Below are 14,144 nucleotides of genomic sequence, written 5' to 3'. Positions count from 1 at the left end.
GCCATTACTCCAGTCAGGTGAGCCAAATTGTTATTCTCTTCACATTTTGATTCAGGAATGTTGAGGTTTTGAAAAAAGAAAGTCATTCATTTCAACAAGAAATCCTCCCTCAGATTGTCAAGGACATTCAGAATATGATCTGGTCTTTCTTCTTAAATTGCATGTGAAATAGGCCTAGATATGCATCACAGGGAGCCTGGATTCTTAACTACCTGGGTTTATATCAGATATATCTTCTTAACAGAGTTTCTCTTTTATAATTCTGTTCTAGTCATAGTACAGATTACAGCAGATTTGATACCTTCATCTTTAGACTTTGTTACTATCAGAGCTAGTATTAGAATTATTCTAAATTTGACCCAATAAACTGCACTGCCTTAAAAATAGGAAGAAGATTTGGGAAATTTTTTGCCCACTTTTGAGGCAAGTAAATACAGCTTGTAAATAAAATATTCTATCATAATTCTGTGGTCATATGTAGCTGACCTTTGGAAGTCTCTCTCTCTCTCCTCTTCAGGATTCCAGAAAAGTCTGAAACTGTGATGATCTGTGTTTTCCTTTGTTGTGACTTGTCTGACCTGGAAACCCAAAGCAGAAGCTTTGATGCAGTTGCATGGATTTTGAAGTTGACTGACTTGCTCTTGCTGCAGTTTTCATATTGGTTAGAATAGTTACTGTAGTTAAGCTGTACAGACTTATCCCGAAAAAAATACTTATGGCTTCAGCAGCTCTTAAAAACCCCAATATTGTGCCCTTGGAAATTAAGTATTCTAGTAAAATGGACATTTGTGTGTGTCTAAGGTTTACTGAAAATTACTTAAATCTAGGTTGCCTTGAAAATTACTGATTTCATGGTTCTAATGTGAAACAAAAAACCTCAAGTTACGGTGAGGATTATTGTCACCTTTCCATGTGTGTGACACTCATTTCCCCTTTAGCCCAAAATTCTGAGCTGACACAACAGTATTTTTTTTCAGTTAGATTACATAAATGCCCAATTTTTTCACAATGACTGTCTCCAATTGTCTTGGATGATGGCACTTGATTTACAATAGACGAAGTGCCATAGTTCAAGATGAGATATTAGGGTGGAGTTTTTTGTTTTATTGCCCTTTTATTTTTCTTCCTTTTAACGTGATGAATTCTACCTAAAGGTTTCATGTCATAATACCCATATTTTCCCCACTGAAGCCAATGAGTTTCCATCAGGGAAATATCAATGTCTCCTGCTACAGAACACCTGACACAGCAACAGAATAGGCAGCTTTTTTTTGGCAAGTCAAGCCCAAACCCTCTTTTTTCACTGAACATACAATCCAGGCTATTTCTGTAGCAAACAGGAAATTAACAAAAGGTTATTACTACCCAGAAGTCTATATCTATTGTTTGATGCTGATGATAAATGAAGTTGAGAGATGGCATAGCCCACTATTTTTGTCTAAATCCCACTATTACTAATACTATAGGCAGTGAAGTCGCAATATGTGTGAATTTCATGAACAGAAATTATTTTTTTTAGTAACGTGCTACTTGGTTTTAATCACTGGCTGAAACACCTTTCAGATCTTTACTCTGACCTTGAAATAATCTATGAGACTTGCACACAGCAAATATGACCCTGAGGTTAAATTATCTTTAAAGTAAATTGTTCATCTGCTCTATTAAAGAAGATAAACCATTTCATTTTGTACTGAAGTTAATAAAATAATGAGCTAACTTTGGAGAGCCACTTACTTTTGTTAAGTGACAGCTTTATCTTTGGATTTAAGATACTGATGTTGGTTCATGTCACACCTGCTTTTGCTGAATGTTACCTTTACAGACAGTAGAGTTAACTAATTCATTTCACAGCATTAAATAAGGCTGAGAATAAAGATAAGTTAATCTGCCTGTTTTACACAGAATAATACTAAATTTAAATTAGATTTTGATTTAATAGAATACTAATAAAAATTTTGAAAAATTATGTATGTATGGTAAAATATCTACTGAGTTCTCATTTATGAATCTTGTTGGAATAAGGTGAGTCATTCAGCAGACATGATGTAAAATCAGTACTGCCAATTTTCAAGTAGAGGTTTCTTTAAAAATACACAGCAAAAAACCCACATGTATTCCTTCAACATTGGTGCAGAAAAGTATAATTATTAATTATACTTTTTTCATATATTATATAAATTAAAAATATATATTTTTAGTTAATAAAATATAAACTACAATTAGAGATTCATATGATGATGGCATTTAGGAGCTGTAAGTGTATGCAGTATATCTGTGAAATAATGTAAATGCTCCATAAGTGCACAGCAGAGAACAAAGCCTGAGCCAAAGAGTTTATGGTTTAATGTTCTGAAACTTCTTTTTGTTGAATATCTGCAATATAAATTCAAACCTGCTTGCAATGATACTCCTTAAATATACTTTCGCACTGAACAGGGTAACAATTAGAATGACAGGAAGAAGCATATGAAAGATAAGAAAGATAAACATAATAGAGTCAAAATTTTTCAGTGGCAAGTATAAAACTGATGTAAAAAAACTTAATGAAGTCAAGGAAACATTTTATCATGGTTTTTTTCCCCCTCTTCTGTGTGTTGCTATAAATATGGGTGACTCTACAGAAAGCTGGAGGTGGAGAAGGTTGACTGCTCATCTCTGTGGCTTTTGTAGTGCTTTACCTAGACCATTATTAATTGAGAGAATGCAATAAATAACAAATATACACACAAAGTGTGCTTTGGAGATCGTTGATAGCATTTATGATGTGTGAAAATTTGTCCCCATTTGTGTGGGTATTGTGGCACGTCTCTATAAGCCAGATCTCATTGCGGTGCTGGCATGCCCAGCAGCAAAGCAGGAGCAGAGGGGTCACACTGTAATGAGCAAATGTGCCACAAACCCAGCCACACTGAGGGAAAGAACACATGAGCTTTGAGGGTTGACTGTTGCACTGTTTTCCAGATCAATTTGAGAGCATATCAGCCTTTCTGACCTTTTGCTTCCTCAGATGAAAAATGACCCTGATGTTAGGTGTAACGCTTCTATCTACAGTTGATTGTTCTAAGGATTAAATTAGTTTTAAATGGGAGATGAATTACATGAAGTACAACTCCTGCTGTAATGATAAAACTGTGTGACTGGAAGCAGCAGAGAAAGGTGACCCTTTGAGCTGTGTCCCTGTAGTTCAACACAGCAGGAGAGCACCAAAGCCCTGCTCTGGAACCACAGCCAGCACATCTGTGAGATTGCACTGCTGTGTCCTGTGGAAAGGCAGACCTTGGGAATCTGGAAATACTTATTTCATGTGACCCCCCTCCTCTGAGGCTGCAAAGTCAGAGAGTCTGGTATGTTCTGTGTACTATGTTCATGCTCTATGTTCGGTATAAAAGCCAAATTTCACTTGTATGAATATATTTTAATAGACCTATATATGCCATATTTTTTACTCAGTCTTCCCCTACTAGTTTTACCTCAGAAGCAGAAAGAAAAGCCCCCAACATGAAACCTGGGATTTCCAGTCTTAAGTGTGAGGGAATTGATGACAGTCTATGCCTAAAGTGGGCATGCAATGCTTTATCCATTTGCATAATACAAAGCTGGACATAACGACACAATTATTGGAGAGTTTGCAATATCTTTTGGGTTTGTAATATTTCTGTTGTTAGTTTGTAGTTTTGTGGGGTTTTTTTAAAAAAAAGGGAGAAGAGAAAACTGAAGCCCAGGAATATACCTTTTTCCAGATGTAATGATAGGAAAGTGCTAAAGCCTTGGAATAAAGACCTGCTTTCACAAATTAAAGTGATACATTATGAGAGGAAAATGGTTGGAAGATCTGCAAAAGTTACACATGAGTTTTTAACGACCAAAATTCCTGTGTTTCAGGACACAAACAAAGCGTGGGAGGTAGACATAAGTATACCCTTAATACTCATAGAAATAAAAGTCCTTAAGCGTGGAGAGGTGGTATATGTAGAAAGAATAAGGACCATGTACTCAAGAAGTATCAAGTTTTCAAGCATTACAAGACATGACATGGAAACCTATGTTCCATTCCTAGAGACCAGTTATAAACAGAGAGCAAATGAAGAGTGTCATTTTCAATCCACATAAATATGCCTCCAACTAGAGATTCCAACATGAAGCTTCAATTCTCTTGTGCATACTCTGAATCCTTTTCTCTTAGTTTTGTTAATTCTTTTAATGTGGAAATTCCACCATTTGATAATACCATTATTACAGACAGCAGAGCTGCAAGTGAATCCTATGGAATAAACCTGAGTTTATGTTGTAGTATGGAACAGTTACCTTTGAAAAACATTCAGAGCACTTTGAAGAACATACAGACCTGTAGGATTTACTAAATAAAAAAGGAATTTTAGATCAGCCAGGGAAGGTAAATTTCTCATCTTTATTATGACTGGTCCTGAATAAAGTTAAATGTGATTTCAGTCCTCTGTTCCAGGAGCACAATTCTCATTCTGTGTTATTCCAGTACATTACATGGGAATGGATAAGTATCTTTTGAAATCAGTGTTGCTTCTTAAATCACTGACAAATTTTCAAGGTGTCTGATGATTGAGAGGTTTTATTTTTCTTTCTCTGTTCATTATTTTCAGACACAATCAATGCAGTGGACATATGTAATCAATGGACTTCCTCCACAGAGTGTACCACCACCAACAGCAGCAAAAGTAGTTTGTACCAGCAGCTACATAGGATCAACCACAGTCCGACAGCGCAATTTTGTAAGTGAAAATCTGAAACTTACAACCACTGGAGCATCCTCACCAATCAAAGGGGCACCTTTGGTCCTTAGGAAGAAACAGAGAAAGTTATGATCTGTTAATTTTTTGGTGAGAGAACAAATAAATTCTGCAGATAAAAAAAAAAAATAGGGTTTGTTAAATTTTTTTAAAGCAGCTATAGTATGCATGGATTGTATGTTTTAAATGGAAGATTCAGAGTGCCTGAGCCCTAGTAATATTCCTATTTTTCTATAAGGGACTTTGGATGCCTAACAATTTCTGTCATACAGATCTCAGAAAGTTCAGAGAAAAAAAGCTTGAGTTTAAAAAAAATACATCTGAAGACTGAGTAACTCAAACTAATGCTCTGCTTTCTAAGGGATATTGGTTTAATAAGACTGTAATAGGAAGTTTCAGTGAACATTCTGTGTGACATTCAGCACATTACACCCATGCCAACCAAGCAGCAATCCCTGATCTTTTCCACAAGAAAATCCTTACCCAAAGATTGCAGTATTTTGCTAAGGTGAAACATGGTTGTGTGTCGTATGTCCAGAGATTGAATGCCTTTCAGATTCTCTTGTTTTGGCAAATTTCACTGATTAGGACATCTTTACTGTGTATAAAACAACAATGCTGTTTTATTCATCCCATAAAACTTCAAATCTTAGATAATTATACAAAGCATAGAAGTGAAATAAAGTGTCCTGCTGCAGTAATTTTATGTTAGGTATATTTTACAGAGTGCTTTAGAATATTCAAGTATAGAAGGCTATGAGAAGTCAGTGAGGAATGGAGACAGATTTTTATTTTTTTTCCTCCAATAAACAGATCAGAGGTGCTATTCTTAATGTGTTTCTATTTCCATTCTTTAGAAGGGAATTCAGGCTTTCTCTGCTTTTGATATAATGTGGAAAATTAGATCTATGCAGACATGCTTTGTAAGATCATTGGATGGATAACTCCTGCCTCCTTTCTCCATTGAGATAGTTTTTCCTGATTTTACTAACAGATCATAAATTGTATGTGTGCCTTTATTTTGATGGCAAAATGTACTTTGACAAAAAAATGGCTTGGCACAGATTAAGTGTCTTCTTGGCTCCAATACAGAACGAGCATCACTGCTCAGGAATGGGGAGCCTGAGAACAACCTATGTAGGTCAGTGCAAATGAGCACCAATAAAACCCTTTTACTGCAATGTGCTTGAGGATTTTGTTTATGCCACACATTTTTAGAGAAGCTATTACAGAAAATGTTGGGAACACATAAAACAGCAATGGTGCTGTTTAATATCTCCTTCTAAATGCAGGGTGCCCCATTTTGGTCAGAAACCAGGTAACCTGAAGTGAGAATAAAATCAGCTTTATAAATTCAGTACACAACACTGGAAAGATACTGTTCATACTGATATTTCTAGAAGACATGGAGAAAGAAGCTGTTACAATATTTATCTTAAATGCTGCTGAGACCACAAATGCAGCTGGATTTCATAGGAAGGGTCTATCTGCATATATAAATGAAGCAACTGTTTCTCTGACCATAAGAAATCAGAATTTATGGATCAGCAATGGTTTCACAGCTAATGATTGGTGTTCAGGAAATATTTCAGTGACACTTTTTCATAAAAGCTTTGTTATCCTTGTTTCACTCTTTTAAAGTTATGCTTTCCTATTTAAAATGGAACTTTTTTGCAAGATGCACAAAATTTTGTAATTCTAAAAGAAATGGATTAGCAGGTGGTGTAGAGGTGAATCACTTAAAAATTACATGCTGCTCACTCCAGAAATTTCATGCCCAATTTACTTGCCTGCACTTGCTGCTACATGTAGTAGATTTTCAAATTCCATCATACATCTAAACCTTTTAAAAATCCATAGGAAAATTTGCAATAAAATAATGCCAGAGGGGTGTTTTCAAAGGAACAATTTAATTGTATTATATATTTTAAAAGGGATTAATGCATAATCTGTGCTTTCTGGACAAAATTATGTGGTTTTTTTCAATGTGTACAAGGTCACTTCTGAGCTGTGTAAGATATGCCATTGTCAGCTGAACTTGGACCTAATATAAAAATGTATTTTTCTAACTTCTTATAGTTTAAACAGAACTAAGCATATTTCTTCTGATATTAAGAATACATTTGCAAAGGTGATTTAAAGAAAGACCATTTGAGCTGTGTGGTTGTAACATCCACAGTGTTTTACATAATATCTTCATGCATTTATGGATTATAGTGACTATATAAACTATTAAAAATAAATTTCTTTTTGCTTCCTAGCTTGATAATTTCCACTTCCATCACTGAGGTGACTGTATTATTCATAATGCAAGGGCTAATTCCAAGTACATCTCTTAAAAACCAGTTTCTAAGCAGCAGCACTGGAAGATTTCCAGAATGATAACTCTTATTCATTACTTGCTTCCTCCTTTTTACTAGAATTACTGAGCCATTTTGAAAATATTAGTGTTTCAACTCCTGGAAGGAAAGGTTTGACATGGGAAAAGATTACAAAATGCTGGGTTTTTTACTTAAAGATTTCACTTCAAAGCTTTTGGACACACCATTAAATCTGAGCTGCAGAACCGCTGGGCAAGCTGCTCACCATCACCCTGCACCCTAAAAATGTAATCTGCAGAAGAATTCAGCTGTTGGAGATAGAGCTAAACACAATTGTTTCAATCAGGGCTCAGATCTGGAAAAAAGCAGCCCAAATGATTTAGCTTTGAATTAATTCTAAATTACTATTCATTATCATAATCTTCTTACAACACAATGGGAGAGAATGAACACAGCCTCGAGTTACAGTTTTTGAAGATGCCCTCACGATGATTTCTGTGCCCTAATGCCACATCAGGACAGCCACTATCAGAAACTGGTAAAAAAAACCCAACCCAACATGTTGTTTCTCCACGTTAGAGTACCTATCAGGATCCTTTTCTTCTGAAAAGGATGAAAAAAGGAGCTTTCCCCTTTGCATTAGTCTGTGTAGGCCCAGCAGAATCTCAGGGAAATGGAGAGGTATTGGTTATTACTGTAAATAATAGCTCTTCATTTCTCAATGCTAATATCAGTTAGTGATCTCAAATGACTTCCACTGACCTACTTATATATTTTAATTTATAGAAATACCTAATTCATAAAACACAAGAAGTTTTTCAAAGTCAATATTGCACTTATGGCCAAATATCTTAATCATAGTGTTATGTGCCACACACGAGTCAGCTGTGCATTGCTTGCTGGTGGCTTAGCAGAAACACAGGTTGTCTGCCAGTGTAGTCACCATGTGTTTATTTATATTTCTTCCTCCCTTCTCTCTCTGTCTCCCTATAATGATTCATCTATCAGAGTAATTAAAAATAGGATTAAAACCTTACAAAGCAACATTATTGTGTAGTACAGAACTTGTGACTTTGGGAATGAGGTCTACATTTAAATTTATTGTTAAAGTACCGTGCAGCTTTTGCAGCTGTTGAGCTCCTGGTTTTATGTGACGTGTCCAGAAGTGGGGACCATCTGCCCTAGGGGGCTGCAGGATTATACAGTCAGAGAAATGCCTTCAAAGCAGTACAAAGCAATTGAGTTTCTCATTGTTGGATGTTTTGCTGAGCTTTACTTGGCATAATGCACACAGGAGAATGACACAAGGGTACGTGGAGATGCCATTAGCAGCTCAGCTTGGAGAGGGTTTTGCACAGATTTCAAGATGGCTTGTTCTGCTCATGTCTGGCTCAACACGGTATCAAATGACACTCGAAGGCTGTTTTATACCTGATCTGTCTCACAAGATATAAAAAGGTTTTAAAGTACCAAAACTGCCCATCAGAAATAATAGGAGCCTAACATTACCTCCTGTGCCAGTGCAGGTTTTGTCTGAGTCAGGAGAATGGGGAGATAGAGGCTGCTTTAAGCACAGAAGGTGATCATGATCAGGTAAGAAGCCCACTAGGGCACGGTGCCCTATCCATTCCTGCTGCAAGGAAAGGGATTCTTTCAATGCAGCTCTTTGGGACTGAAGCCAGGTTAGCAGAAGACAAAATGCTGAACCAACAACACTCTTACTTCGATGAAATACCACAGCAGCAGCCAAATCTGAGCATGCACCTTTTTCCTCTTTGATCACAATCCCAAACTACCAGAAGAAAGTTCTGACTTACCCTGCACACAGCAACCATTGAAGAAAAAACTGCTGTATATTAATAGATATTCCTAGGAAGAAAGCTTAATATTTAGAATAAGAGAGAAAATCCCTGGCTTAGCCTTACTATTTATTTGCTTGTGAGGCATTTCATAATTTTATTTCTCCCTGCAGTGACTGCTCATTCTAAAATAAATGACTGAATGGTGCTTTACTGCTGACACAGATCACAGTTTGTTGCTAATGGAATGTTAACTGCTTTTTAAGTAACTCTGAATAAACCTACTGATCCATAGAAGATTCATCTAAAAAGGAATCCAATTCATCTGTCAGCTTTTCTGCTTCCACTGTCATGAAACATATTTTTCTGCAGTTTACTTTACTGCAGTTATTGCAATATTGGTAGTGTCAGATTTCCTGCAGTAGGATATTTTACATTTTGAGACCATGGCATGATGACAATGTGGTGAAGTCATGGCAAGACATTGATGCCAAGGTCACTGCACAGAAATCTGTCTTAAAATCACTGCTTGGTGGCTAGAGAAATAAACACTTGGGTCAAGGACAATCTTTGACCTTTTATTTCACTCATTATCCCAGGATTAACCTCCTTTCTGCAATACCCAGTTTCTCCTGGCAAAAAAATTAAAGAAACCTGTCAGTGGAAAACCTGACAACTCACTGCTCATCCCACCGTACGAGTACGCAGCAGATGTCAACAAACCAGTCTGGCACAAGTTTTAAGTGACAAAATAAAATCAGATGTATCAAGAAGGGTAAGGCAACAAAGTAAAATCCTGCCACTTATTAAATGGATAGTGTTGATGTTCATCACAGGAGACCCAATTTACCAATCTGTAGGAAAATCAAAGGCCCAGATTTCCCGTTCTCTATAAGAGGTTTGCAGGGTGCCTTTGCTGCAGCCTACAGGGCTGATATTGTCATTCTGAGGTGGGAAGGGTGGCTGTGTCCTGACTCCATGTCTCCTTCAGTCCTCAGTGTTTTCATATAACACTGAAGTGCAAAAGTACATTGCAAATCAATGAAACCTGCAGTTGCCATTCTCTGTAGTGAGAAACCTTCAACTCTCCATTCCTCTGATCATTTTTTGTGGCCCTCCTCCACACTCACACCAACAGGTCTTTGTCTTTCTTGAGAATTTCAGAGCTGGAAAATCAACCAATTCCCCCGTAAATATAATGACTGATTCTTGGGATACAGCATTTAATGTACTGGGGACTCCTGTCAACAATCTGAAATGTCTTTGACTGTTTAATATCAATGGAGAAAACAAACCCAAAACCACTATGTCAGCAATCATATTAATTCCATTTAGGAATAGCTCTCTGTAATATGTGGTATATTATAGAGTTAAAAAATGTTAAGTATCTAAAGTAAGAAAAAAATAGTGATTATTTTTATTCTTCGAAATGTAAAATAAATGTATATTTGCGTTAGCTCTGCACCTGGAAAGTCAAGCTGAATGTGCAGGGAGTTAGGTGTGTGCTTCTGAATTCAGAGCATACATGTGAGTATTGGGTTAAATACATGGTAAATATGCGAGCAGCACTGACTCAGCAGCCTTCCATTGCTCCTGGCATAAACTGTTGCATTCAAATGTAAAACTTTTGACTTTAAAATGCTTTTCTGAGCCATGCAGCCATGTGGCTAACGTTAATTGGTACTTCCATTCCATTTATCATTGTCTTATTGCTGTCCTAATATTTGCTATTTAAAAAATAAATAAACAAAGAATAATTAAAGAAAGAAAAACCAACAACCCCAAACAAAAACAAGGTTACCCAGCCTATATCTGAGTCTTCCTGTGCTCAGCTACCAGTTATTCATTTAAAAGTAGTTCATATTGAACCTGAATCTAAATTACATAGAGGAGATAGTGTGAAGGGGATTCAGACAAGCAAACTCACAGCTACAAAATTAAAGCTTCATGATAAAGAAATATTATGGTATAGAAATGTTTTCTAAGGAAACTTCCTATCCCTCCGAGAACAGTATCTACACACAGTGGCTGTGATCACTGCCATATCAGAGATTAATTGCTAGATGGGATGTGCTGTACTGAAACACAAATCATCTGCAGAAACACTGGATTAGCTCATTAAAAAATATTATTAATTAGGGGTGCAACATCTGTAAGAGTTTGGTCATTTGCAGGTCAGGGGAGTCAAAGTGCCCGAGTTCAGTGGCAAGAGGGGGCTGGAATTACAAAAGCCCTCCATGCCCCTGCCTCTGACCATGGAGGACAAAAGGCTGCGCTGGAGCTGCCTGGAGTTCCCTCCCCCTCTCTCTTCCCCTGTGCTGTGATGCTTCAGCTGCCAAGATCAGCTGCAGTGTTTAAGCCAGAACTGTGCTGCTGTAAATAAGAGAGAACAGCTGGGGGATATTGCCACTGGGGGTCCCATGGCTTTAAATATAATCAGTTCATGGTCCGATATAATCCTTATCTTAACTTTCAGAGTAGGCTGCAAATTATCTCTGCACCTTTCCCCAGGTTTGTATTAAAAGGAATAAATTACAAAGAGAAAATTTGCATTTAGCTTACTTAGCTTGCTCATGATAGCTGATAGTGAATTGTGATGTTGCTCTTGGGAGATTTTTCCTATCATCTAGTGCATAGAGAATGATGGTTGGCTGCAGTTCCTATCACTTTTCAAAATGTAAAAAACAAAATAAATTACTTGAATATTAACAGAGAGGATCAACAACTGAATCAGATAGATTATCAGTGTCTGAATTAATGAAATAAAAGCAGCATGAAGAGGGAAATATGAATGTAATGGCCTCACTGAAATTATTTGGGAAGAGAAACGTGAAGAATAGTTTCACCTTAAAGAATGTAGGACAAGTGATCTGGCACAGAAAACTGACAAGGTTATGGGGGATTATTTAAACTAGAAACAGGAAGAAAAAATCAGCAGGTGTTGAGGAACACTTGAGCCAGTCACAGACATCTGCCAGGACTGTCAACCCTATGACAGTATCTCTGTCACAATGTAAGAAGTATGAAAAATTATGGTGAAACTAGGGGAAGGAACAGTGCAGATCCCAGCAGTCCATCAAGGAAATTCAGCCAAAGAAGTTGTCCAACAATAAAAAGAAATAAATACCAAACAGTTCAAATAGAACTGATAGGAAGAAACAAACTAAAAACTGTATCACCAAGGAATAGTACCTTGAGAGGACTGTTGTAGTTCTGGCTGTAAAGTAGAAAAGACAGAAAGAATATCCCTTAACTGCAGTGCAACGCCATGGCACTTCCATAAAAATAGATTGAGAGAGCGTTTGGAGGGGAAGAGGCCAGGAAGGATGAGGGTGCAAGAACCCACAACTCCCAAGAGGGAAAGCACTTTAAGAGTGTAACACCACCAGCTGCTGGCTCACAAGAAACCACACTGCATTCACAATGATGAAGAGATGCAATTAAAAGAACAAATACTCCCCCTCCCCCTTAAATCAAACACACCTGTATCTGATAAACTTTTGTCAATGTCTCTGATGGACTATAGATTTTCAGCGTGTTAAGAAGAAATCAGTTCCCCAACAAAATTCCACTGCTTTTGGTTAATTTCCAGTAAGTATACAAGGTAATTAAAGCCCATATCAGGACAAATTTAGCATGGCCGTATCTTGGCACACTATGTAACTATGTCTATGAAAAGTAGTTCAAAAGCAGTGGAAAAAGTACCATTTTTAACATAGTGAGGAGGGAACATAAAAAAATAATTGGTGTTAGACTTGTGAGCAGATAATGATCATCATTTAGATAAGTGAAAAAGGAGATCTCTCTGCTCTGCAATGTTCAATGAAACCTGAAAAAGCCACAGAGCTTTCTCCCCAGATGGCAACCACAGTACTGACACAAATACCACTGTCAATCCTTCGCTGTTCTCCTTTATAAATATCACATGGGTCTAAATATTAGCTGTAAATACACCAACTCTGACATATTGCTCTGCTTCTTCCCAAGGCAGAAACATCTCTTTGAGGAAGATGCACAGGGAAATAGAAAGTTAACCAATAGTTTCCAATCTCACCCAAACTCACACGTGTTCAACCAGAAGTGATGGTGTGGGGTGGTGAGGTCGTAGAGCCCCAGCTTTGGGCTGGAAGAATACAAACAATGGCTGAAGAAGTGCTGTGGCTGGAAGATGAAGAGTTTGGCCTTCCCTGGGAAAAACATTCAGGATTATAAATTTGGAACCCAGTAGCCATTGCAATCTAAAATGAAACAACTCCAAAACATTTGGCATTGATTATGTGGCTTCCAGTTAATGACTCTAGCAACTAATTAGTGCATCCAGTGGAGATGATCATCAGCTGTGGGTGCCAGAGAGGTCAGCATGCCTAGAGTGATCTTGTAGCAGTTTCTGCATGAGGGGGTGCAGATCATAGGTATGTTTTCAGTCTAGAAGAAAGAAATTAAACCACCCTGGACTTAGTCAGAATTCAGTACCCAGTTTTTTGTAGGATTTGATGAGTGATTCACTTTTCAGTGTCATGTAAGAAAAAAATAACACCATATCCCCTTATAATTTAATTATAAAATAAATAATCCTGAATATCAGGTAGAAAACTATTGACACTAAGAGTAGAGAGGGCCCCTTTGCAAATGCTTATATTTACTCTCAGCAACAATTGCTTAATACTTTTGACTGTTACCTCTGAAAAATGCAACATTTACTAACATATTTATTCTCGTGAGAAGGTCAAACAAGATGCCAAAGAAGTGTTTCGACTTTGGAAAAGTGATAATTACATTTTGCTTGTTGGTAAAATACCTTTGGTGACACAGCCTATTAAGTTTTAAGAACTGGCCTGAGCTACACAAGCAAATGTTTTTTGCTGCTGGAAACAGCAGTAGGTCATGTATAGGGACATGCTGATCAGCTCTGCTGGCAAACTAGGTATGTTTCCAAGCATTTCAAATACAATTGTTCAGCTAGCAAACTAACCAGCAAATGGAACCCAACAAAAAAAAAAAAAAAAGAGGTCTGAGTAAGGAGACTTAACAGGTCTCTGCCCACTTTCCCCCTCCTGGAGTTGAACTGTGGTGGTAATCCCTGACCAATTTCCATTTTGGAAGGACTATAATTTAAAATTAAAAAGCAAAACCAAACTAGACTTCTGAAGATGTTGAGGAACAAGGTGGAAGAGTTCTGAGAACAGGGAGGTGGAAAAGGGTTGTGCATATGTAGTTGCCTCCTACAAAATGCCAGTGGGGCAGTACAGGCTTCTGTGGGG

General features: G+C 37.3%; 1 protein-coding gene across 1 annotated transcript in view; it reads left to right on the top strand.

The window, feature by feature from the left end:
* CFAP47 (cilia and flagella associated protein 47) overlaps positions 1 to 7,023 on the top strand; it is a 280,168-nt gene extending 273,145 nt beyond the window's left edge. Inside the window, exon 64 of the mRNA XM_048288836.1 lies at positions 4,617 to 7,023. Within this exon, the coding sequence (XP_048144793.1) occupies positions 4,617 to 4,838 (222 nt within the window). The 3' untranslated portion in view covers positions 4,839 to 7,023. The remainder of the gene's footprint in view (positions 1 to 4,616) is intronic.
* Positions 7,024 to 14,144: the final 7,121 nt, after the last annotated feature.

The sequence above is a fragment of the Corvus hawaiiensis genome, chromosome 2 (assembly GCF_020740725.1).
Source record: "Corvus hawaiiensis isolate bCorHaw1 chromosome 2, bCorHaw1.pri.cur, whole genome shotgun sequence".
Classification (NCBI taxonomy): Eukaryota; Metazoa; Chordata; class Aves; order Passeriformes; family Corvidae; genus Corvus; species Corvus hawaiiensis.
The sequence above is the reverse complement of the archived record's forward strand: the minus strand, read 5'-3'. Positions and strand labels throughout refer to the sequence as shown.